At 28.8% G+C, this 24,425-nt stretch overlaps 3 protein-coding genes across 4 annotated transcripts; 2 read left to right on the top strand and 1 right to left on the bottom strand.

Annotated features, from left to right (window-relative positions):
• Positions 1 to 7,575: 7,575 nt before the first annotated feature.
• Bm4233 (venom allergen antigen-like protein 1, putative) lies at positions 7,576 to 9,429 on the top strand (the record flags this gene model as incomplete). Of its 2 annotated transcripts, none has more annotated exons than XM_043076326.1 (6): positions 7,576 to 7,615; positions 7,902 to 8,059; positions 8,181 to 8,313; positions 8,456 to 8,586; positions 9,050 to 9,144; positions 9,321 to 9,429. In XM_043076326.1, the coding sequence occupies 6 exons, from the start codon at positions 7,576 to 7,578 to the stop codon at positions 9,427 to 9,429; spliced, it is 666 nt and encodes a 221-aa protein (XP_042932260.1). The 2 variants fall into 2 exon arrangements, with proteins under 2 accessions (XP_042932260.1, XP_001894272.1); XM_001894237.2 differs by lacking the exon at positions 7,576 to 7,615 and adding an exon at positions 7,730 to 7,766.
• A 4,618-nt stretch (positions 9,430 to 14,047) lies between these two features.
• Bm3308 (SCP-like extracellular protein) lies at positions 14,048 to 15,820 on the bottom strand (the record flags this gene model as incomplete). The annotated part of the gene is made up of 6 exons (XM_001894239.1): positions 14,048 to 14,156; positions 14,323 to 14,417; positions 14,969 to 15,099; positions 15,228 to 15,360; positions 15,488 to 15,645; positions 15,784 to 15,820. 6 exons carry the CDS (start codon positions 15,818 to 15,820, stop codon positions 14,048 to 14,050), a joined length of 663 nt encoding a protein of 220 aa, XP_001894274.1.
• A 2,327-nt stretch (positions 15,821 to 18,147) lies between these two features.
• Positions 18,148 to 24,425, top strand: Bma-clp-2 (calpain 7, putative; the record flags this gene model as incomplete). Its single annotated transcript, XM_043076325.1, has 21 exons — positions 18,148 to 18,231; positions 18,907 to 19,015; positions 19,265 to 19,425; positions 19,499 to 19,637; positions 19,926 to 20,154; positions 20,252 to 20,378; positions 20,670 to 20,755; positions 21,028 to 21,138; positions 21,493 to 21,588; positions 21,693 to 21,771; positions 21,852 to 21,958; positions 22,181 to 22,301; positions 22,392 to 22,536; positions 22,654 to 22,753; positions 22,832 to 22,964; positions 23,054 to 23,126; positions 23,335 to 23,444; positions 23,712 to 23,810; positions 23,889 to 23,956; positions 24,049 to 24,210; positions 24,281 to 24,425. 21 exons carry the CDS (start codon positions 18,148 to 18,150, stop codon positions 24,423 to 24,425), a joined length of 2,484 nt encoding a protein of 827 aa, XP_042932259.1.

Raw genomic sequence — 24,425 nt, 5'->3', positions numbered from 1 at the left:
TTTGCCGGATTTTCTGGCAGAATGTACACTGTTAGCTTCAAAAATATATTTGATAACAGAGGAGCCGTTTCTTAAATATTCGAGAAAACTGAAACTTTATCTTTACTGATTATCTTTTATGCAGTTTCTGGAATTTTAAACACTTTCATATAAACCGAATTATTATTTCAGAAAATTGCAGAAATACCAAGTGCAATTCATTTTTTTTTCTCTTCACTTTCCCTTTTGTTTTTATTTTATCCATTTTTTTTTGCCGCAAAGGTAAGCTAATGAACTAATAATAATGATAATCATGCACTTCCACATTCAAAACTGAAATTCAACAAAATTCTCTGATGAGAGAAAATCTTAATGATAAGATCATTTTGCATTAAACTTTATGAAAGTTCTGCTTTGAAATCTGTTACATTTAGCCTTATCTACTGAATTTTATTCTTTGAAAATAATGCTTAAATTCAATGAATTGTCTTAATGACTGTCAATGAAATGTTAGCCTTAATTAATCACAATTTGCAGCATTTAAACCGTATTTTCAATATTGTCCTCTTTTTTCTTTCTAATATTTATCTATTAAAGTATTTCCAGAAATTTGTTTAAAAAGTGTTGTTAAATATTGCATCAAATTTTTTCCGATTAATGCATTTATTATGATTTTTATGGAAAGTTTATTTTCTTCTAAAATACCAGTTGGCATATATTGTAATCAAAAATTTCCATGCTATTATTAGCATTTTCAAATTTTGCTTTTAATAACACGCATCAGTAAGTTATTTCAAATTTAGCATACCATTTCTTAGAATAATTATTTAACTTAAATCATTTAATAATTGAAGGAAACACTATTAATCATGTAAAATGTTAAGGAAATAAGATAAATACTAAGTTAATAATCAACACCAATGATGTAAACACTGAGAATTACGTAGATATTAAACGTTACTTACAAAGTAAAAAAAAATTTGCAATATATAACACGATGAAATGATATATTAATACCAATGATCAATAAAATTTTTACTTTATCGATTTCGACAATAGTTATAAAACTATTATATAATACTAATATATAATATGAATTTAACGGGTATCGAAGAATGAGTGTTGTTCGATTTCAGAGAGTGCTTGAATAACAGCTATTACATTCGAGGAAAGCTACAGAGGCGCAACTTCTAATCTTAGAATGAAAAAATATTTGAAAAAAGAAAACGTAACGAGATCATATCATCTGAGGCAAGTTTATCAGAATGAGTACAATTTGAACTCCTAAAATCTATGAAAAGGGTTGTTAAATGTGTGCATCGTCATTGTTGCGATGACAAAGTCTATTCCAATCATTAGAATTAAGCTTATAAAACTAGGCATGATTAATTGAACTTAATTAATTATTAATTAATTAATTAATTCCTTGATTAATTGAACATAGTAGTTAACAAGTTTACAATGAAAAAAAGTAATAAAGCATTCCAAAAATGAAACTGAAAAAAAAATACTGAAGAGATCAACTTAGTAATGCTAACTAATTTAGAATCTATGAGCTGTTTAATATGAACATTTAGGAAATATTTCGTCTTTGATTTTTAAACCAAAAAACGCAATGAACTGAGATTCATTTTTTTTTTCTGCTATTAAAGTGAAATATTCTTAAACATTTTTTCTGTCGGTCATTAGACTATTGTTTGCTACTGAACTTGTTATTCTGCAAATTGGATTAGCATTTCAAGAAACTATGCTACCATCTTGAACAATCTTTCTTTATTTCTACCGTATTGAATTAATCAGAAATCAAACTTATTCAATTTCATTTATAGAGCAAATCTTTTATGAAAATATTCTGAAAAAGTTGATATATAAGCTTGGCCACCATGCAGATCGAATAGCTATTCCAATACCAAGAAGTGCGGTTTTTGTCTTTTACTTTTCTTAATTTTGGCTTTGTACCATATAAATCAGAATTATTAAAAACATATTTGTTGTAGGCATTCTTTTTTATATTACAGGATAAAAAAGTTTCTCGAAATCTTCGCTGGAATAAAATTTCTCTCTGATAAAAGCATGAAACAATTGTTTTCTTCAACATCAAATAATTGGAACTAATCCTAATGCATTGGAACAAAAGATGAAGCAAAATTTAGTTGTTCAAAACTATCGATAACAATCTAAGAAATAATCAAGAATTATGATTTCACTTTACAAATTTCACCAAGCAACAAATTTGTACAAACGATCAAATTAATTCCTTCTTCGTAGCACTCATTTTCTCCTCTTTTTTCTTATGAATCAAGGAGCAAAAGTTAACAGATATTATGTAGTATATAACGGAAAAAATCAAAAATACAAAATAATCGCAATGAATTTCATCTATTTAGAATAGATGATAAAATGATGAAACTAAATTAATTCATCTTTATGCTCAGAATTAAAATAAGAAAGGAGGAGAAATCAGTAAACACGACCATTCTCTATTAAATCACTGTGACAGAATAGCTTAGGATCAATACAGTATTTTCGAATGAAAGGAAGAAAGTAGAGACATTTTATGTTTATGTTAAGTTATTTTTGTTATCCATTTGATGAGAAATACCAAAGATAGCTATAAATTCAGAGAGAGAAATGAAGAAATAGCTAGATTCTCTGTTATGACTTCTGTTTTTCCTTTTCCTTTGCACTTTTCATGTTTTATTGCAGTGCTTTCTTTTATCCATAAAAGTTATCTCCTTTCTAACTGATAGTATACTTTTGTTAGAAATAGGTTTTGCTAAGGTAAATTACCACTTTTGACTATAGCTTAGATATTATTTAGAACTTATACAGTATTATCATTAAATTATTAATAGAAATTATAGCTGAAACTTTTTCTTTGCCATTTTATATATATAACAGAAATATTTCATTTGTAATTACTAATTAACACTTATGTAGAGTGAATTTTTTGTGTCATATAATATTGCGCACATTGGAAATGATTCCAACTTGTTTGCTTCAAAATTGTATAAAAAATTGCATTAAACTGAAATAGCACGGAAAAGATTTCTAGGATATTATTTTTGACAAAATTGACATTAGTTAACAGCAATGTAATATCCTTAATTTGATTTAACTCGTATTCACGTTGCCATTAAAAATTTAATTTAAATTTGTACATTTATAGCTCCGTCTCGACTGAATTTGATTTGCTACATTGTGTTTTGGATTTTTTAAAGCATTATGCACGAGAATAATTTGGCAATAATAATACATACAATGAGCGAAAATTTTAGAAATAAGTCATTTTAAGTCAGTTTTATTTTGTAATTCCAAATATAGTTTTTTTTAATTTTTTTTTTCTCAATAGGATATTCTTCTCCATATTTCTTATTTTATTTTTTTTTTAATGTTTTTTTTTATTTATTTTTCCTTTTTGGGTGCCTTTTTTGGATCATTTGTCAAAATTTAGCAACTTGATACAAATTTTCAATCAATAAAGAAATAAAAAGTAAACGGACTTATGCAGTCAGCAAAGAAATTTCATGTTTCGAACTCTAAAACACAAACGAATTTTTATTGCTATGAGTGAATCACTTTAATAACGAAAAAATATTCCTTACCTTATTTTCCACTGCTGAATGATAAAAATCAGTATTTCATTCTGAAATTTGTTAATAATAATGAAAATTAAAAATATGAAATATATAAAATTATATATATGTATGTAAATTAAGCATATATATTACCTGCAAAAAAATCAGTAACATTTTAAGTTTTCTGAAGGATAAATCGCCCAATGGAAAATTTGAAGTCATCTTAAGTATTATTAAGCCTTAACATTAATATCTCTTAAGACAAAGAAATAAATTCAAAAGTAAACACTTCCATACCTTAAATTGAATTGGAAATTCACTGATAAATCGTTCAATTGATTTTTGTTCGTTTTCTCATATTGCAATTTCGTTACTTGCGTTGATCGTTTTGATGCTACAAAAGAAATAAAAGACTGATCGCAAAAAACGGAACTGTTATTTTAATATCGTTATCAGTTATCATTTATTCGCCACGGTGTGAAAATAATTGAAAAAAAATTGCACAGAAAATTTTCTTTTTAAAATCAGACAGAATTTTAGGATAAAGAAGGCAAAGCATATAAAAGCATTTTATCTTTTTGTGAGAGCAATTTAATGCATCAATTTTTGCTTAGAGAAATTTATTAATTCGTTTTTTTTAAAAAGACAAATTATTAAGTTCTTTTTTTTTCCTGATGTTTCACGCTATTTCAATTCATTCAATTTTTTATGATTTCAATTCGTTTTTTATGTTCTCATCATCTTTTAATGATTCCTTGCTGCTTTCATAATTTAGTGCCGTTTTTATAATTTCGTTCTTTTTAAAGATTCTATGCTGTTTTTTTAATTTATTCTTTTTTTTATAATTTTGTGTTTTTTTTTTTTTTTTTCTTATGATTCCACGTTGCTTTCATGATTTTGTCCATACATTATGATTCTTCTTTTCGTGATATTTTTTATTTGTTATATCTTTTATTATGTGTATTGTGACATCAATTACTGATCGATGTCAATTAGATGTTTCTTGTTATAAGATGCAGATCTAGAGCTAAACTGAAATTCGGTGTAACTGTAAAGTCACCATCAATTGCAAAATCGATTTCAGCTGTAGATTTGTCAACAATTATGGTAATTTGTGTTTTTTCAAAAAATCCAAATATCTGATAAACAGTTCAAATTCATTGATTTAATTATGATTTTTGCTTTCCATATTTTTCATATAATTAAACTCTTATTTAAGGTATTTCCAATTACAAATTTGTTGAAGTTATTCGGCTGATCACTTTATATAATGAATTAATATGCAACAATTATATGTGTATAATAAAATATTAAAGATTCGCATTCTTTGCCCCCCTCTTACCTGCCCCGTCTCACCCTACCCTTCCTCTTACCTTGCCCTCCCTCTTTCCCACCCATTCTTCGGTAAAGGAAGTATTACCTAATTTTCTCCTAAAATCGTTTTGTCACTTATTTTTATTCTACTGCATTCATAACTGGTATAAAGCATTTTTATAATTTCAAAAAGCATTAAAGAAGTAACCTGTAACATTAAAATATTCAACATCAAATTTTACCACAGTGAAATAGTGATATCAATCATATAAGGAGGAAATGTTGAACGAGAAATCATCAAAGGAAGTAATATTCCAACTGAAGTGTAAACATTTCTTATTCTTTATCAAGCAATATTATATCATATCAAGTGATATTTATGCAAATTATCGAAGATAGAACTTTAATTGTGATCTGCTAATAACGAGAATTCGTGTAAACTGAGCTAAATGACTCTTTCAGTGTTACAAAAGAAAGAAGGAAAACAGTAAAATGGGGCGATTCATTTGCTGAGCAAATAAGACTAAACTTTGGATTCAGAATTATCACTTAGGCAATTAATTTTATTCTTTTTAATTACATCCAAACATAAAATTAAAACCTATATTTTGTAATAATTTATTCTGCAATCTTCTTAGCAAATGCAATTAAATGACATGAAAATTTTTAAATAATTTATTTTATGATACAGTTTTTAAATGAAAGATTACATTTGATCTTTTTGTAAAGGGAAGGAAAATTACTTGCTCAAATAATTGATTATTGAATAATTTCTTGCTTATTAATCATTCAACTGCCTTTCATATTTTCAAATAAATAAAAGTTTCTCTTTATTTTTATATTTCTAAAAGACAGCATCAGATCATATGTCTCCTTCATTCAGAGAAAAGAAGTAACATTGAATTTGAAATCATTGATAAATGCAAATTTCATTTAAGTGGAAATGTTCATTGTGTTATTCATGTAAACAAAAAGAATGAAACAGCAAAGTTAGCTAGCAGAAAGAGGAAAAAGAAAAGAGAAGGAATTTGTGTCAGTTTAAAAATCGAAGAGAATTGAAGTTATTCAATTCAAATTAAATCAAAAACTCCAAAAAATTACTGTAATAATCTTTTCTGTAAATTTTTTTTTTTTTTTTTGTAACATTGCTTTCGCTCTTTTTTATTTAAAATATTATTTTGCTTAAAACATTACTTGATTTTATAATGAACCATGCAATTTTTCTTTTTCCATTTGTAAATGAACTTATAATTTATTTTCCTGATTTTGTCAGTTAATATTTACATGGTTTATAATGTTTCTTTCGTGTATTCCTCACTAAAACTGTTTCCTTTGCTTTTCCAATTTAGAATATAGTTAGTTATCTTTTAAAATGAAATAAATCTAAAATAATAGACAGTGTATGCTCCTATTTTGATGAAATAATTAAAAAAGACAATGATTTCATATTTATTTAAAGCACAAATAAACACACAAAAAAAAATTTTTTTTTAATGCAATATTAATTAATTTATTTGCATTGTTGCCTGGATACCATGCATAATTCGGGTCTTTTACTTTCGAATACTTTTAAGATTTTTTAGAACTACAAATGTTAACTATTCAGGAAATTATTGGAAATAATTCAAAACAAGTTATTTAATTTTACATTTATTTCTAATTAGAAAAAAAAAAAAACACAGTAAAATAATTTATTACACAATGATCATTTTATTCCATCCATTTCATATTCACACTTAATTAATTATGATTACATTTTTTTTTTCCATATGACTGATTCATCCGACATTCTGCTAAAATGTTAATTAAGGATGTCAAATCAAATGATTATTCTCGAAACAGCATGTTGCATTACAAATTAATTTATATGATAATTAAAATTGAATGGGAATGAAAATAATTGAAAAAAAGGGCATGGAAAATCATTGAATACACATATCAAAATATATTATTAAAATCGAAGTATGAAAAAATTCGGATAGGATGGCAATTTTTGACTATGATATATATTGACTTTCATTTTAAATGAAAGTAGACTTTTTCACTGAAATCGATAAGAACTGGATTAATCAGATTTTTAATTTGATACATTTTTCTATATCGAATTTTAACTTCACAAATAATTTCTGAAAATAATTAGAACAATGAAAACACTTCAACAGATAAGTGCTTGAAAGAAAAATAAAGACGATAATATTAACGAATTGGTTTAATTACTAGAAATCATCAGTTTCCATAAAAATACGAACAGTGACAATCAATTAAACAGAATTGACTGAATTAATGAAAAATTGAGAAAAATTAAGCATCCCTCTGAAATGAATAAAATCTAGCAGATAAGACCAAATGTACAACTATATTCATTACAGATTACAACCGGATCTTCGTAAAGATGTTTTATGCAAATTAATTAAATCAAGGAAAATTTTATCATACAAAAATTTTTGTTTCTTTATATTAAATTTCCGTTTCAGTTTAGGTTGCAGAATCTTGATTTTTTATTTTTTTTATCTATCATTAGTTTACTTTTGAGATAAAATAAAAGAAATAAATAAATGAATAAAGTAAAATAAACACAAAAAGGAAACTAAAAAAAGAAAAATATTGAAGCTGATATTTGTACAGCCGTTTCAAACAATAATTTGATTTATAGAAAAATAAAAAATATTTGAACAGCTGGTGAAAAACAAACGATAGAAGTTCCATGTTGTCTTCAAATACGTATTCCAGAAACTGCATAAAAGGTAATCGGTAACGATAAAATTCAGTCATCTCGTGTACTTACTAGACGACATCTTACTGTTATCAAATATATTTTCAAAGCTAACAGTATACATTCCACCAAAAAACTCGGCAAAATGTTATTTTTCGTTATATTTTCCATCACGATTGCTGGTATGTTAAATGATAATTTTATTTCATATGATACATTCTAAGTCATAAATTCTGAATGTCTGAAAGCGTAGTATTATCACAGAAACTGTTAACATCATGATTTCGAAAAGTTATAAATCAGTTAAGTTGTTGCAGTTGTGGCAGGTTTTGAATGTCCAGGAGGTCGACTAACACCACAGCAACGTAAAGATATCGTTCGTCAGAACAATAAATTTCGTTCATTACTAATTCATGGAAAACTTAAAAATAGGAATGGTACATATATGCCACGCGGCAAGAATATGTTGCTACTGGTAAAGATATATTGAAAAATTTTTGAAATTTACTGAAAGTGTTCATCATCCCTTTTCTGTTGTAGTAATTACTTAATGCTGATATTTATTAGTCGCTAATTATTACCTTGTCGTTGTTCAGAAGTGGAGTTGTCAGTTAGAAAATTCTGCGCAAAGATGGGCAAATCAATGCGTCTTTGGGCACTCTCCGAGAAATCAAAGACAAGGAATCGGTGAAAATGTCTATGCCTACTGGTCATCAGAAAGCGTCGAAAGTATATTTACAAGCATTTATGTCATGTGAAATTCAGAAACTTCTTTCAGCGCGTATGAAAATTTGATAAATGAAATATTAGGAATTAAAAAATAATCATAATACGAGTTTTCAGCAAAAACCATTTGAAATCTCGTTTCCAGAGCTTAGAAATACCGCTGGTACGGAAGCCGGCAAAAGTTGGTGGTCAGAACTTCCGAAACTGTACAAACAGAATCCTTCGAACAATCTGACTGATGATGTTGCCAGACAAGGTGTTTTACATTTCACACAGGTAAGTGAAATTTTATAAATATGAGAATGATGCATTACATTTTTTCGATATTTTCCATGATGTTTTAATTTTTTAAAGTTCTCATTCGAGTCTCAAATGATACCTGATTAAGAAACTAAGAAAATTTCGAAAACACTGAGCAGTTTCTTTTATATCTCATAATAAGCAAACCACTTGTTTACATCGATATAATAGGTAGGCTGTTATATAAGCATAGTTTTCTGAGATTTCGAAGCATTCGAAAGCTTACAACAGTTCAGTCAATCATTCAACATCCTTTCCGTCCATCTTTTCTTTATTCTCATCGTAAGAAACATGATAAGTCATTTGTTAGAATAAAACATTTGTTGAGCTTTGAAGAATAAAGTGGAACAAATCGATCTTCTTTTTCAAATAAATTAGATCAGATGACCTTTACAATTAAGGAAGTTCCTATAAATTTTATTTGAACATTTATTTTCAGATGGCCTGGGGTAAAACGCATAAAATTGGTTGTGGTATAGCAACAAACTGCGATGGTGGTCGCACACTCATAGCTATTTGCCATTATTCACCCGCGTAAGCCTTAATATTATTATCAACTCAAAATATTCCTAGCGAATTTGTTGTTTTGAATATTGTGATTGCCGTTTTCAAGAAACTGTCCATCTTGAATAATTGAACATTTTTCATTAATCACAATTTAATTTCGCTCATAGACATTTTCTAATTTAATTCACAGAGCTAAGTTTCAGTGGAAATATGCTAAAAGAACTGATATATGAGCTTGGCGAACCATGCAAAACGGATAGCGATTGTAACACAAAGAAATGTGCCAAAAAATCTGGATTGTGTAGAAAATGAAAGAGAGTTTAAAGTTTCACTTTTTGCACTCTTAATTTTGGTTTTATATTATAAAACTGAGAATTATTACAAACATATTTATTGGCTATTATAAGATAAAAAAGTTCCTTGAAATTCTTCTCAAATAAAATTTCTCTCTGATAAAAGCATGAAACAATTGTTTTTTTCAACATCAAATAATTGAACCTAATCCTAACGAGTTGGAATAAAGGATGAAGCATAATTTAGTTGTTCAAAACTATCAACATAACTCAAGATATAATCAGGAATCACAATTTCACTTTATTAATTTTTCATCAAGCAAGGAACTGAAACAAATGATTAAATTAATCAATTCTTTCTTCATCGCACTCATTTTCTCTTTTTTTCTATGTGAAAAACTATGCCGAAGAATTAATGAGCAAAAGTTATAATATGATATTATGAAGTGAATAAAGGAAAAAACACGAAATAATCACAATCTCTGTGGTGAAATTTCTTACTTATCTAAAAGAGAACAATAAAATGATAACATTGAATTCATTAAAATGATAAAACGATAGCATCAAAAAAATGAAATACAAAAAAAGTAGATAGTGCGATCACTGTCGATTGTCGGAGAATAGCTTGTGGAATTATTGTCGGAGAATAGCTTGGGATCAATACAGTATCCGAATAAAAGAAAGAAGATATAAGCATTTCATGTTAGATCATATTTGTTGTCCATTTTATAACTTGGGTGGACATCCTAATTATCTTGCAAGATTGTCATAGGCCTTGTCTCTCACAGAGTCAAGTACTTTGCTGTATCAAGCACTTCTCTATGAACAACTGAGGTTACGAAAAGTTCTATTCTCTACATTTTTCTTGCAATTGTCTGAGAACAAATCCATCTCTTTGAAAACCACATTGGCTCTCAGATAGAAGTGCTTCTGTGACATGAATCTATTTAGAAGTATTCCTGTTGTATACATTGCACCAGAGCGGGTCATATATAGAGTGGTCATTTTATAGTTTAAATATTAAAATACGCTTTTGTAATTAAGTATTGCGCAAAAATTCATCTGCAAATTAATAAAACTTTCAATTAATAATGATTTTAATTCAATTTAAGAATTAAAAATAAATTTTATTTCAAGTTTAAATTTTGAGTTTTTTAAAAATTTTAAAATTTGTAATAGTTTTCGTACATTTAACAAGAAAATTGGTTCTAAATTATCAATTTTAATTTTAATTAAATGCCAAAAGTGATATAAATAGCAATATTTTGAACTTAATTGATTATGTTATACTTATTTAATTCTTACAGCTACAATTATTTTTTATTTTAAATTTAAAATTCAATTCCTATGAAAATTCATTAATTTATTAGAATTTTAAAATAAATTCTAGTAATATCAAAAACTATTTTTAATTAAATTTAAAATATTAAAAAATCTCAAATCATTAAAAAAATAGATATTTTTTAGTTAATTGATTGAATTTTATGCGTTGCATAAGTACTGGTCACACACATCGTGGTCATTTGACCAGCAATAATAATAAAATAAACTTTATTTCATTGACAAAATTAATTAAATTTTTAATTTTCCACGATTCCTATTCATTCTTACAATTAAAATAAATTTATATTTCAAATTTAAATAACCCATTTATAAAAATCCCATAATTTGTACAGGTATTTGCATATTAAACTAGGTAAGAAGTCTTACTATGATCAAAATTTGAATTTAAAGGATGTTAAAACTATTAAAAATTATCATTTAATTAAAAAAAATTGATTATTATATACGCATAGTACGGGAACATTGTGGTCATTTGACATCTTAAATAACAAAATAATGCTTAGGCTTAGGCTTAGGGTATACTTAGGCTTAGGCTTAAGCTTTATTTCAAATCTAAACATTGATTTTGGTGAAAATTTTATAATTTGCAAGAGTTTTTGTATATTAAACGGGAAAAAAATTTCTCGTTTTATCAATTTTGATTTTAATTAAATGTTTAAACTATTAAAAAATGTCAATTCATTAAAAAAAATTAGTGCCGGTCGCTTACGGTGTGGTCAATTGACAACATAAATAAGAAAATAAACTTTAATAACGAAGTTTTTTTAATATTAGAGAAGTGAAATTAATTAAAATTTTTTTTTAATATTAGAGAAGTGAAACTAATTAAATTCAAATTAAAAATTAAAATTTTGTAATTAAGTTTTGCGCAAAAATTCATCAGTAAAATTAATAAAACTTTCAATTAACAATGGTTTTAATTCAATTTAAGAATTAAAATTAAATTTTATTTCAAATTTAAATTTTGAATTTTTTAAAAATTTTAAAATTTGTAATAGTTTTCGTACATTTAACAAGGAAATTGGTTCTAAATTATCAATTTTAATTTTAATTAAGTACAAAACTACTATAAATAGCAATATTTTGAACTTAATTGATTATTGTAAGAAAGTTAGCAGTTGTAAAAAGCCAAGTGATACTTCGATACTTTAAGCAGAGTGGGACTCGGAGATTCGATAGAATTTCTTTTGCTCCCAGAAATTCACAATATTCGTGGAATTTAGCGTGAGGTGCTTCCATATTTTGGATGAAATTCCACCAATCCTCTATTCTTTACGAATTTCAATTGCTGTGTGGATTTGAGAGTCTCTTTAAAAGTTAAAACTACGTTCAGTTCAGTTTTCAATGGTTAGTGATGTGCTGAATTGCGAAGTCTTTAGCTGGATGATAAACACTGAAAACGGTTGGTTGAGAATGGAGGATTTATCTATGAGGATGGAGTGGCTCTGAGTTCCGAAGAAGGCTGTGAACCATATATTGATCACATACTGCTTTTAAAGCCTCTTAGAGTGCTCTATGGTTGCTGGTATCTTCACATGATTAGATCTTTTGTCCGAGATTGTTAAATCATTTGATGTACTTACGTTTCTGTTGTAGTTTACTATTTCCAAAATATCTGCTTTTCTTGCAAAATAAGATTAACAAGGTGTGTTTTCAGAGGAACTGTCTTCTTTGATAGCTGTTCCTGGATGACTGGATTGTTTTCAGCAAAACAATCTTTGGATTTCCTTAGTGAGAATTTTAAGCATTCTGTGCAGATTTGCTGAATGATATTTTTTATGAGTTGTTAGAATGCTGAAGGGTAGGAATCTATGGGATGATTTGCAAGTCTGATTGGAGATTGACCTGAAAGTTATCTCTTAGTAATTTCAAGATTACTGTTGACCTCGATCTTCTTCCTTGGAAGTTTGTCTCTTCCAGGTTTGGTTGGAAGTGTAGATTTTGAATTGCACAAGGTGGTAATTCGTTTAACATTTTGCACTGGGCATCGCTAAGATATAGTTAACATCGCGAATGTATCTTTGGTACCCACTTAGACTGGTTACTCTGCTATTGAAATCTTCAGGGATCATAACTTTATAGTCTGTAGGCAATTTTTGAGTGAGACGGTGAAGAGATCAGGTATCATGTTTTCATCCTGAATAGTTGGGGTGTATGTGTTGAAAAAGACAGTTTGTTTGTTTTGTAGTGGAAGGCATCAGGGGGTAATGAAATCAGAATGATAGCGGATTTCAGTAATTGGTTCAATTGCAGCAGATGATCATTGGCTGTGGTTGGTCAGCCGAGTTAACGATAAGCTTTGCATTAGGCAACCTCTTTAAGCTCTTATCTATGATGGAGCAAGTGATGTGCTCGGTCAAAAATACCTGATCTTTTAGAATGTTGCGGAAAAGATGTCATCTTTCATTGCAAGACATTGTGAAGATGGATGTATCCTTCAAGTCTACGTAAAGATCTTTTTAGATAACCGTAGTATGGCGGAATTGGTCTCATCCTTTAGAATATATAAAAGATTTACAAGTTAAACATAAGATTGGAAACAAAGAATCTAAAGTATAAACATTACTGCAAAGATTTTATACAACATATTTCTTACTCATATTCTCACCAAACGGATAACAAATATAATCTAACATGAAATGCTTATATCTTCTTTCTTTTATTCGGATACTGTATTGATCCCAAGCTATTCTCCCACAATAATTCCACAAGCTATTCTCCGACAATGGACAGTGATCGCACTATCTACTTTTTTTGTATTTCATTTTTTTGATGCTATCGTTTTATCATTTTAATGAATTCAATGTTATCATTTTATTGTTCTCTTTTAGATAAGTAAGAAATTTCACCACAGAGATTGTGATTATTTCGTGTTTTTTCCTTTATTCACTTCATAATATCATATTATAACTTTTGCTCATTAATTCTTCGGCATAGTTTTTCACATAGAAAAAAAGAGAAAATGAGTGCGATGAAGAAAGAATTGATTAATTTAATCATTTGTTTCAGTTCCTTGCTTGATGAAAAATTAATAAAGTGAAATTGTGATTCCTGATTATATCTTGAGTTATGTTGATAGTTTTGAACAACTAAATTATGCTTCATCCTTTATTCCAACTCGTTAGGATTAGGTTCAATTATTTGATGTTGAAAAAAACAATTGTTTCATGCTTTTATCAGAGAGAAATTTTATTTGAGAAGAATTTCAAGAAACTTTTTTATCTTATAATAACCAATAAATATGTTTGTAATAATTGTCAACTCTATGATGTAAAGCCAAACTTTCTTCTTTTTCACTTTCTGCACAATCCAGATTCTTTTGAACACTTCTTGGTATTGCAATCGCTGTCCGTCCTACATGGTTGACCAAGCTCATATATCAACTCTGTCAGTACATTTCCACTGAAACTTTTGCCCTATGAATCAAATTAAATGAAGTATGTAAGTTTTCATAATCTTTTGAAACCCAATTACGTCCGAATTACAAGTAGAATAACAAACGACAGCTTAATGAATATAAGTGGCTATTAAACTGTCGCCTGTCATTGATAATAACATTAAAGCTTACGCGGGTGAATAATGGCAAACAACTATAAGTGTGTGACCACCATCGCAATTTGTGACAATACCACAACCAATTTTATGCGTTTTACCCCAGGCCATCTGAAAATAAATGTTCAAATAAAATTTATAGGAACTTCCTTAATTGTAAAAGTTATCAGATTTTTTTTCTTTCCAAAAAAAGATCGATTCTTTTTAGACTTTGTCTTTCTTGCCAGAGCAAAACTTTTAGAATTGTCTCAAGACCAAGCAGGACCAATCTTACCTTTCTTCAGAGATAAGCTTTTGGGTCTTGTTTGATAGAAAAAGAAAGAATAAGTCTTTGAAATCACAGAAAGCATTCTTAACTAAATGCTAGACTGTGCTGTTACAATTCCCGAGATTTCAAAACTATGCCTATAATAGAAAATGTCCTACTTATTATCTTCGGTAAAAAGTGACAAGTTACTTTCTTATTATTCTTGCAGTCGATCAAAATGCAAAGTGCGTCTTTAATATAATAACTTTGCAGCAGAAGTATAAGTTAAGTTAGTTATTGTCAGGTGCAGAAAGATTGTTCAACGCTCCCGAAATCTTGTTAGTTTGTAGAGGTATCAGTATCAGTGGAGTGACGTTTTTCTTTTCCAAATTTGAAACTATATGGTAAATGCAACCTGTGTGAAATGCAAAGCACTTTGCCTAGAAACTTCCGGCGACAAATTGTTGGAAGGGTTGTTCCTGTACAGTTGTGAAAGTTCTGACCACCAGCTTTTCCCAGCATTCGTACCAGCGGTATTTTTAAGCTCTGAAGGGATATTTCGTTAATTCATTCCTGTTAACCCATTATTATTTTTTGATTTCCAATATCCCACTTATCATGTACACTGAAAAGTGTTTCTAAATTTAATATGTCAAAAATATAAACATAGTTACTTTCAACGCTTACTGATGACCAGTAAGCGTAGAGATTTTCACCGGTTCCTTGTCTTTGATTTCTCGGAGAGTGCCCAAAGGTGCACTGATCTGCCCATGTTTGCGCAGAATTTTCTAGCTGACAACTCCATGTCTGAACAATTGATAAGTAATAATTAGGACTAATAAGTATCAGCATTAAGTAATTCGATAATTAATACAATAACAAAAGGAAGATGGGAACTTTTGGCAGATTTCAAAAACTTTTAATATATCTTTACCATTTGTAACATATTTTTGCCTCGTGGCATGAATATGTTATCTTTATTTTTAAGTTTTCCATGAATCAGTAATGAACGAAATTCATTGTGCTGATTAACGATGTCTATACGTTGCTGTGGTGTTAGTCGACCTCCTGGACATTCAAAACCTGCCACAACTGCAACAACTTAACTGATTTATCACTTTTCGAAATCATGATGTTAACAGTTTCTTAGCAGAATGTGATACGCTTTCAGACATTCAGAATTTATGACTTAGAATGTATCATATGAAATAAAATTCTCATTCAACATACCAGTGATAAATGCGGGAAACATGACGAAAAATGACATTTTGCTGGATTTTCTGACAGAATGTGCACTGCTAGCTTCGAAAATATATTTGATAATAGAAGATGCTCTTAGCAAATATACGAGATGACTGAAATTTTATCTTCACTGATTACCTTTTATGCAATTTTTGAACTGCATATATTCGAAGACAACATGGAAATTGCACCCTTTGCTTTTTAAAACCGCTCAAATGCTTTCAATTATCGATAAATCAAATTATTATTGAAGACTGCTTGACAAATATTTGCTTCTATTCATCTTTTTTCGGCTCACTTTTCATCCGTATTTTAATTACTTCCTTTTATTTATTTATTTATTTATTTTTTTATATTTTATAGCAAAAGTAAACTAATGAGAAACATAGTATTCTGCATCTCATATTTCAATTCAATAATTTTTTGATACGAAAAAGCAAACTTCCTAATGAAATTAAATTTCAGTAATTTGTTCACCATAATACAAGTGACTGCTTTGTAAAGAATACAATGGAACAGTCAACTTTATCTGCCGTATTTTATCTTTTCTAATTTTATTGAATTAAAGTTAGAAAAAAAAAAGTAGAAAACGGTACACTTCTTAAACATTTGCTAAATTTTTTTTCCAAATTAAGGATTTATTACAAATTTTAGTAAAATGATTAATTTTTATTTAAAATACCATTTGCTGAATATCATAATTAAAATTTTCAATGCTTACTAATGTTTTCAATTTTTTTTAATGCTTAGAAATGAAATAGAGGATTTTCTTCCCTTATTTTTTTTTTGGAAAAGAAACCTACAAATAATTATGCCAATGTATTATCGCATCATTTCATTCAATCATAGAATATGTTCAAACATGTTAGGTGTTTTTATCATAATTCGTCAAATTTTATTCAAAACTGTCATCCATATCATATTCATTTCTTCATTAAGTTTTTAGTTATGCATGCATGCATGCATGCATGCATGAACATAATTTCAATGTATTTGAATGTTTTCTAGCATGTAATTCAGCATTCATTCTGCTATCTTGCGTGAGAGCATTCGGATTTTGCAAAATATGCATGCTGAAATTGGGCAATTTATTTTCTATTTCTTATGAAATTATATGATTTTAAAACAATTTAAAGTTATTTTATATAATAAAAGAAAAAAAAACCGAAATATTTTTGATTTGATTGCATTTTTTTTAGCAGATTTTCATAAGTTTTATCATCAATTTCTGAAGAAAATTTTCTTGCTAATTCATTCTTTCAACTTTTTTTTTAAGCTTCTTCATTATACAAAATTTTAATTTACAATTTTCCAATACTAAATATAAGTTGTACGGCAGAAATATTTCTACTATATAATTATTTTCTGCCATATATTGTTTTAAAATTTCCTAAAGTTTCGTTCAATGAAAGCTTTAAATTGTATCAATAATATACGATTGGCATTTTCATTATGATTTATTACATATAGTTTAAGCAGAGATATTTTTTAAAATTATAGAAAATAACAAACAAACGATGAAAAAAATTTACAGAAATTTTAATTTGCGACAAAGAATTAGAAAATGAGAAATGTGTTAAATTTTTATATCGAAAGTACTGGCAGTTAAATTTATTTGCAATTTTCATCATATATTCATTCAATTAATGTAATCATAAAAATATTCTCATATGAAAAGTTACGTGTTCTTACGTGAACCTTATCAAATCATCAGTGATACAATTAGAGGTATTTTTTTTATTTCTTTTATTTCCAATTTTATATTATCACTCGAAACATTTATTAAATATTTTTCTTTTAAAAAACTTTAAAAAAAATTTATTTCTCGCCTTGTCCGCTTGATTCTCTCAACAGGTACGTTAATCTCTGATTCTCTGCAAAATCATCAAACTCTCAATAATGTGTAGCGAAAATATATGGTAAATCCAAAATTTTGAATTTTTATTCCAGGTTGTTGTCGAGGTATTATTGGGTAGACGAGGGTTTAACTTAGGGTTTTTAATTATTCGAGACATTGTGGATTTTTAATTTACCACCACCTGCAAATTTACCCTATTGGGAGAATAGAAAAAAAAAATTATAGCCAAAGAATATTCGAGGATGTCTGTTTTGATTCGGATTTTTAAAATTTTTGAAACTTAAGAAATAACTGTTTGTTGAGGGAAAGCGATAACTGCTGTCGTTGAATGATAAGTATTTATTTGATATAATATTTTTACGTTTTATGTAATATTTTACGTTAAAGTTGTACAATATCTATATTTATTCGTTTATAGTATTGTTTGCTTATAGTTTTATTTTAATAAGAAATGTTAGCCATAAAGTAAACGTACTATCGTTTCCTCAAATAGAATGGACGAAGTGACTTACTCCGCCCAGATGGCTATTGCATATGATAAAGCTTGTCAATGGGATGCCGCCATTTGCTTTTATGTTGTTAGTTTTTCCTTTTTTCTTAATTTGCTTTTGGTAAATAAATAATTTATGTACCATTGTAAATAAGTGAGACAAATAATTAGATTGTATAGTAACAAACAGTTATATATTAATAAGTGGATGGTTAGATTATATAGTAAATGAGTTAAGAAGCAATCAGAGCATAAATGGATTTGTACTGGTCAATTAAGAGGCGAGAAGCGTAACTCTACTGGGCGTAAAGTAGCTTAGATTTATAAGTAAATGAATCAAGTGTTTAGGAAGTAAGTACATAACTAATAAATTATTGATCTAGCTATTTGGTGAGTTGTCAAATTAATAAATGAGCTAAGTTTATAAGCTAATAAATTGAATATGGAATGGAATAAGTCAATTTCCAATAAATTGCTGAAAAAATGAGCCAATTTAAACGAGTAGTTTGATATAGAAATCAGTGAATTAATCTCTTTGTTAAGCCAAATTTCACTTTTTTTTCAATTTTTATCAGTTTTTAAAATTCCGCAATTTGTGCCATTTTATGTACAAAAAATGTTTGTACAAAAATTTGGTTCATTTTTTTTTCCTTTTTCAAAATTCCATTACATTAAGCTAGTCCTTCACATATTTTGATGTTCTTTTTTTACACTTGAAACATGCATTATTATCGACACTTATAAATAGCAAGTTATATCTTAGGATGCTGCTGATTCAATGCTGGAACTGATACGGCAAGGAAAAATTTCTTCTTCGTACAAACAGAGAGCAGAAGAATATGTGAAACGTGCTGAAATAATCAGATCACAAAGTATGTTGACTTTCATCTTTCTGTTTACATATATGTGGTTATTTACAGCAGTTTATGACTGAACAGCTTTAAGATTGCATTTGTTGCAATTATTTTTAATTTAAGTGTAATTCCTTGTATTTTTTATAATTCTCACGTAAATTTTTTTTTCATGTGAATCTTACTAAAATATTTGACATACAAATATTTTCGCTTTTTCACATGAATTTATAGTTTTGACTTACTGGAAAAAGGGAATTCATTCATTAGGTGCATCAAAGAAATCAAGCAATATTAAAAGCCAACAGCAGCTTAATCTTGAACGAGCCGAGTTTTTGTTGTATCAGGCATTGGATCAGGATGAAGCGGGGAATGTCGGCGAAGCTATCATATTGTATTCTCAAGCCATTGAGCTTTGTATCAATACTTCGGTTCGTCTAACTTTTCTGCACTTATGATTGTTAGATACCGGAATGTAAATATTTAAATTAGCCTTATTTTAAGAGCACATCTTGTGATACTACCATGACTGAAAAATTACGTCAATTGGCTAAGAAGGCTTTGGATCGGGCAGAAATCCTGAAAGCTCAAAAGAAACTAAGAGAAAGTCCTACCTTAGATTTACCCGAACCGCCTGTGGATGGTACGCTCTATTTATTTTATCTATACATTTATTATTGCTGCTTTATAAATTCAGAAAAAAAAAATTTTTTTTTAGTTATAAGTCTCGATTTTTTTTTTGACTTTAATCTGAAACACTTTTCAAGAAGCAAAGCTTAATGCAGTAATGTATGAAGTTTTCAAGTATGATAGCTCATTTTAACTTTACTAAAGAAATAAACTTGCTTTATTTAATTTATATGAAAATAACCTACTAATATTTATATGAAAATAAACTACTAACATGATGAAATAGACCAGATATTTGTAGAAATATCTGATTTGAATATAAACACGAACTTTGAGCAGTCGGCTGCTAAGCCTAATAGTAGTAAAACAACGTTGGCCATTAGACGGAAAACTGGGAATGATGATAATGATCGCCTTACTAAATCTGAATTAACAGTATTGGCTACAACATCAAATGTTAATGGAAGACAGTATGTCCCTTTTTTGGCTGTCGATTTAAAGGAACGCTTTGCTTATCCGGTACCATTTACGTAAGTTTGCAAACATAGAATTCTTAGTTTTAATGAAAATATAATTCAAAGAAAAAAAAAAAAAGGACAGTGGGATTTATTTGAAATATTATTTCAGTGATAAACATGGTTTGTTGGCTTTGTCTGATAAACAAGCAAAACGATTGAAAAGTTGGATGCGTCCAGATGAATTCATGCAGTCCCCGAAAGTAATTGATCGAATCGATAGCGGTACTATTAAACAGGTTTGCTTCCTTCTCCTAGTTTTCTTGCCAAAAAATCACAATTATAAAAACAGTGAAAAACCAGCACTTTCTCTAGATTATAATTTGAAATATGTCGAACTGTGTTTCACATTCCACTGGGATGTAATATGCTTCAGTGCATTGAGAACATTTTGGCTTACTTAGCAATGATTATATAATTCAGATTAATTGCAGACACTGAAACAGGTAATTGGAAGGTACGGCGCGCTTAATACTTCATGTTTTATTTAGAATTTGAAATGAAAGAAGATTTTTTTATCAGTATTTTAGTCAATTGTGTCCGATTGCTCTTTCGTAGCTTCACTAGCCATATCAGCTCGGTATGAAAGCCGTTTTAAGAAACCATTAGTGACAAGGTATTTTGCAAACATTTTTTTTCCTACGATATCCTCATTTCATGATATATTCTATGTTTTATATCATGATTTCTCAAACGCCTAGTAGGCCTGGAAACTTTCTCATTCTAGTCTAGACTATAATATTAAGGAAGATTTATCGATGAAACATAGTTAGTCTCTTTTTTGTCAATTTTTGTTATCATATTCTATCCTTTTAATATTCCTAAGATGCAAAATTCCATTAGTAATGCTAGAAATCATCGGACTGTCCGACTTTAATTTCTTTGCAGTATAATATATCCTCAGAATAAGTCTGGCATGCCATTGTATAACCCTTGTGGGAAATATATGATCAAAATGCATTTCAATGGTGTTTGGAGAAAGGTAAAGGTTTTGCTCAGGTATGCATATTGTGTATGTGTATACTGTATTATTTGTTCTTTTTAATCGGTCACAGAATGCGCGTATATTTAAGTGAACATCCTCTCATTTGCTATTCGAACCTAGTATTCACAGGTATATATCCATACACTAGTTTTTCCTGGATGTAATTGTATGATCTTTTCTTTCCAAGTGTACGACTTCAAGTCTGCACTGAATGATGACACAGCTTCTCATCATTTCCAATATTGACAAATTCAATCATATCGCTTTATTTAATGATTTAAACAAATTTGATTTCTGAATAGAGCATTTTCTCATTTTTATAAAGGAAAATAGAAGTTTCCTAGTGCTGCATCATTTCAAAAATACAGTAGTTTTTACTTTAATTCATATTTTCCGGTCGTAATCGATGATCGATTTCCCATTGGTGAATACGGTGATTTCCTATGTTCATATAGTCAACAAAAGTTTGTAATTTAACAGTTCACATTCTTTTCATGTTTTTAGTTTTCTACAGTTAATTTTGCTACAATTGTATTTGAATTTAAGGTGAAACTAGAATATTTTGCAGAAATGAGTTATGGGTTTCTTTACTTGAAAAGGCTTACATGAAGGTGATGGGTGGATACGATTTTCCGGGCTCAAATTCGGTAATACTTTGAAGTTAGCAACGAAGAATAAAATGATGTTGTATAAGCCTATATTTTCTAATACTGAATATTATTTTCAGAGCATTGATATGCATGCATTAACAGGTTGGATACCTGAGAGAATAAGTATTAAAAAAGATTGGTCTACTAACGATGCTGACGCTGTGTTCGGAAAGCTTTTTACAAGGTTTGTTTGTAAAATTATTTTGAATGAAGACGTATGAACTGAAAATGATGTGATTAGTCCTTGATCATTTGTGACTAATCGAGCAGAAAAGATCAGAGAAAGCGTGTTTCACATTTCTTGAAGTTTTCGCGCTGCTAAAAAGTACGAAATGTAGTCCTGAAAATTAACATCGTTCTACTAATAAATAATTTTGTCTTGAAATTAGTTTAAACATTAGTTTAGGTATCACCAGGGCCATTGTTTGATTACACTGGCAACTGGTAAAATGGATCAACTGACGATTGATCGAACTGGCTTGGTTGATGCTCACGCATATGCCGTATTAGATTTGAGAAAAATTGAAGTATGGAACAACTTGAAACAACCTTCTTTTATTTCGTAGGATAATTTTTTTCTTGGCACAGAATGTTTATTAGAATATTTTACTCTTCAGGATAAAAAGTTGTTGATGCTGAAAAATCCTTGGACACATTTGCGCTGGAAAGGACGCTATTCTGAGAAGGATAAGCTCAGCTGGACACCCCAACTTTGCAAAGCGTTGGATTACAATCCTGCCGACGCCCAGCAATTCGATGATGGTTAAAATTGATTTCGTTAATTATTATGCTGAAGTTTTGAAGAAACACGTTTTAATTGAAATTGGTTTTAGTATGAAATTATAAATTGTTGGTTGACAAAGTGGTAATGCAGTTTAGGTGTGTTTTGGATCGATTTTAAATCAGTATGTCATTTTTTCGATGTATTTTACGTGAATTGGGATCCCTCGATATTTCCATACACATATGGCTTACATGCGTAAGTGCTTACAATTTTATGTTTACTAAGAAATACATAACTTTATATGGATCGATCTCATGCAGGTTTCCTTTTAAGGATGTGGTCAGCAGGTTTGGGACCAGTGAAAGATTTGTACAGTATAGCAGACAATCCTCAGTACACACTGGAAGTAAATAGTAATGGTTCAGTCGCAATATGGATTTTGCTCACACGTCATATAACAGACAAAGTCAGAGCTTTAAATTTCGAATGTATTTTATTGTCGAATTTGATTTGAATTGAGAATTTTGATTTAAGAATCATAATTCCTGTTTTTAGAATGATTTTGCTAACAACAAAGAATATATCACAGTAATGGTCTACAAATCAGGGAAGAAAATTTACATACCATGTCAGATTTTTGGTGATATTTATATCGTTTTGTTTATATTTGATAAAAATGATGCAGTTCATAAAAGTATTGCTTGATATTTGATTATTTAAGATACTAGCAAATCTAGAAAAATATACTTACTTTTATATAAGGATATTTGATTGGAAACGTTGTAAGTGTATCGTTTAGGTTTTTTATAATCTGGTCATGATATCATCAGTTTTAGCTGATCCAAAACCAATAATGGATGCAGTGCGATTGAATAGCCCTCACTATTTATGTCAAATGATTATCTCTGAATGTGGTTATCAAAAATATACCCTAGTTGTTGCTCAGGTTAGATTTTTTAAGTAGCTCTCTATCTGTTAAAGAATGTTCAAATACTAATTCACTGATGATAAACTTTTAAGCTTTATGTAAAATTAACTATAATTCCTAGTTAGTTTACTTCAGAGTTAGTTAGTTAACGAATTATAGAAACTTCAGTGGAGGAGTTGAAATTAATAAGGGTCAGACATGAAGTAGAAACAAAAAAACAATAATGGGAATATTGACTATGCTATAGCGCTCTAATGACGTCAATTTAAATTTCTATGTTTATAGTATGAAAAGATGAAGACAATATATTATACGTTACGAGTATATTCGACAGCTGAATTTCGCTTACAGAAAGTGAAAGTGCCATATATTTCGAAGAGAAGGGTATATCGATTTAGTATTATAAATATTCTTATTTGTTTAAACGCCTCTTGATAGGGCACGTTTTTAAATTGTTTTTAGGCAACTGGCGAATGGAAAGGAAAAACGGCTGGTGGTTGTGGTAACGGCCCAAGTCGGGACACTTATATGTATGTTATTTTAATTTGCATTGATCCTTATTTATTTTCCTAAAGATTCGCTGTATCTTTTGAACACTTATTATAATTTGTATATTTCATAGGAACAACCCAATATACGAATTGAGTTTGGATGATGGTAGCGATGATAACGATGTACTTATCGAATTGAAGGGTCCGAAACAATACAGTATCGGTTTTGAAATTAAGCAGTTTTCCTCGTTGAGAAATAAACTATTTGAAGCTCGCAGTTCAGGACCATTCAGGTTCGAATTTTTTCTCTTTATTTATAGTTTTCGTTTTTTCATCCAATGTTTAACTGCTGATAATTTATAGACCGGGATATACCGTACTTGCTCTAGAAGAAGTACCGGCTGGTGTCTACAACATTCAAACAATGACTTTCCAACAAGGCGAAGAAGGACCTTTTTTCTTAACGATTGAGGCATCATGTTCGTTTACAATCAAACGGATACAGTAG

This window comes from Brugia malayi (genome assembly GCF_000002995.4).
Source record: "Brugia malayi strain FR3 genome assembly, contig: Bm_v4_Chr1_scaffold_001, whole genome shotgun sequence".
Taxonomy (NCBI): domain Eukaryota; kingdom Metazoa; phylum Nematoda; class Chromadorea; order Rhabditida; family Onchocercidae; genus Brugia; species Brugia malayi.
The sequence above is the reverse complement of the archived record's forward strand: the minus strand, read 5'-3'. Positions and strand labels throughout refer to the sequence as shown.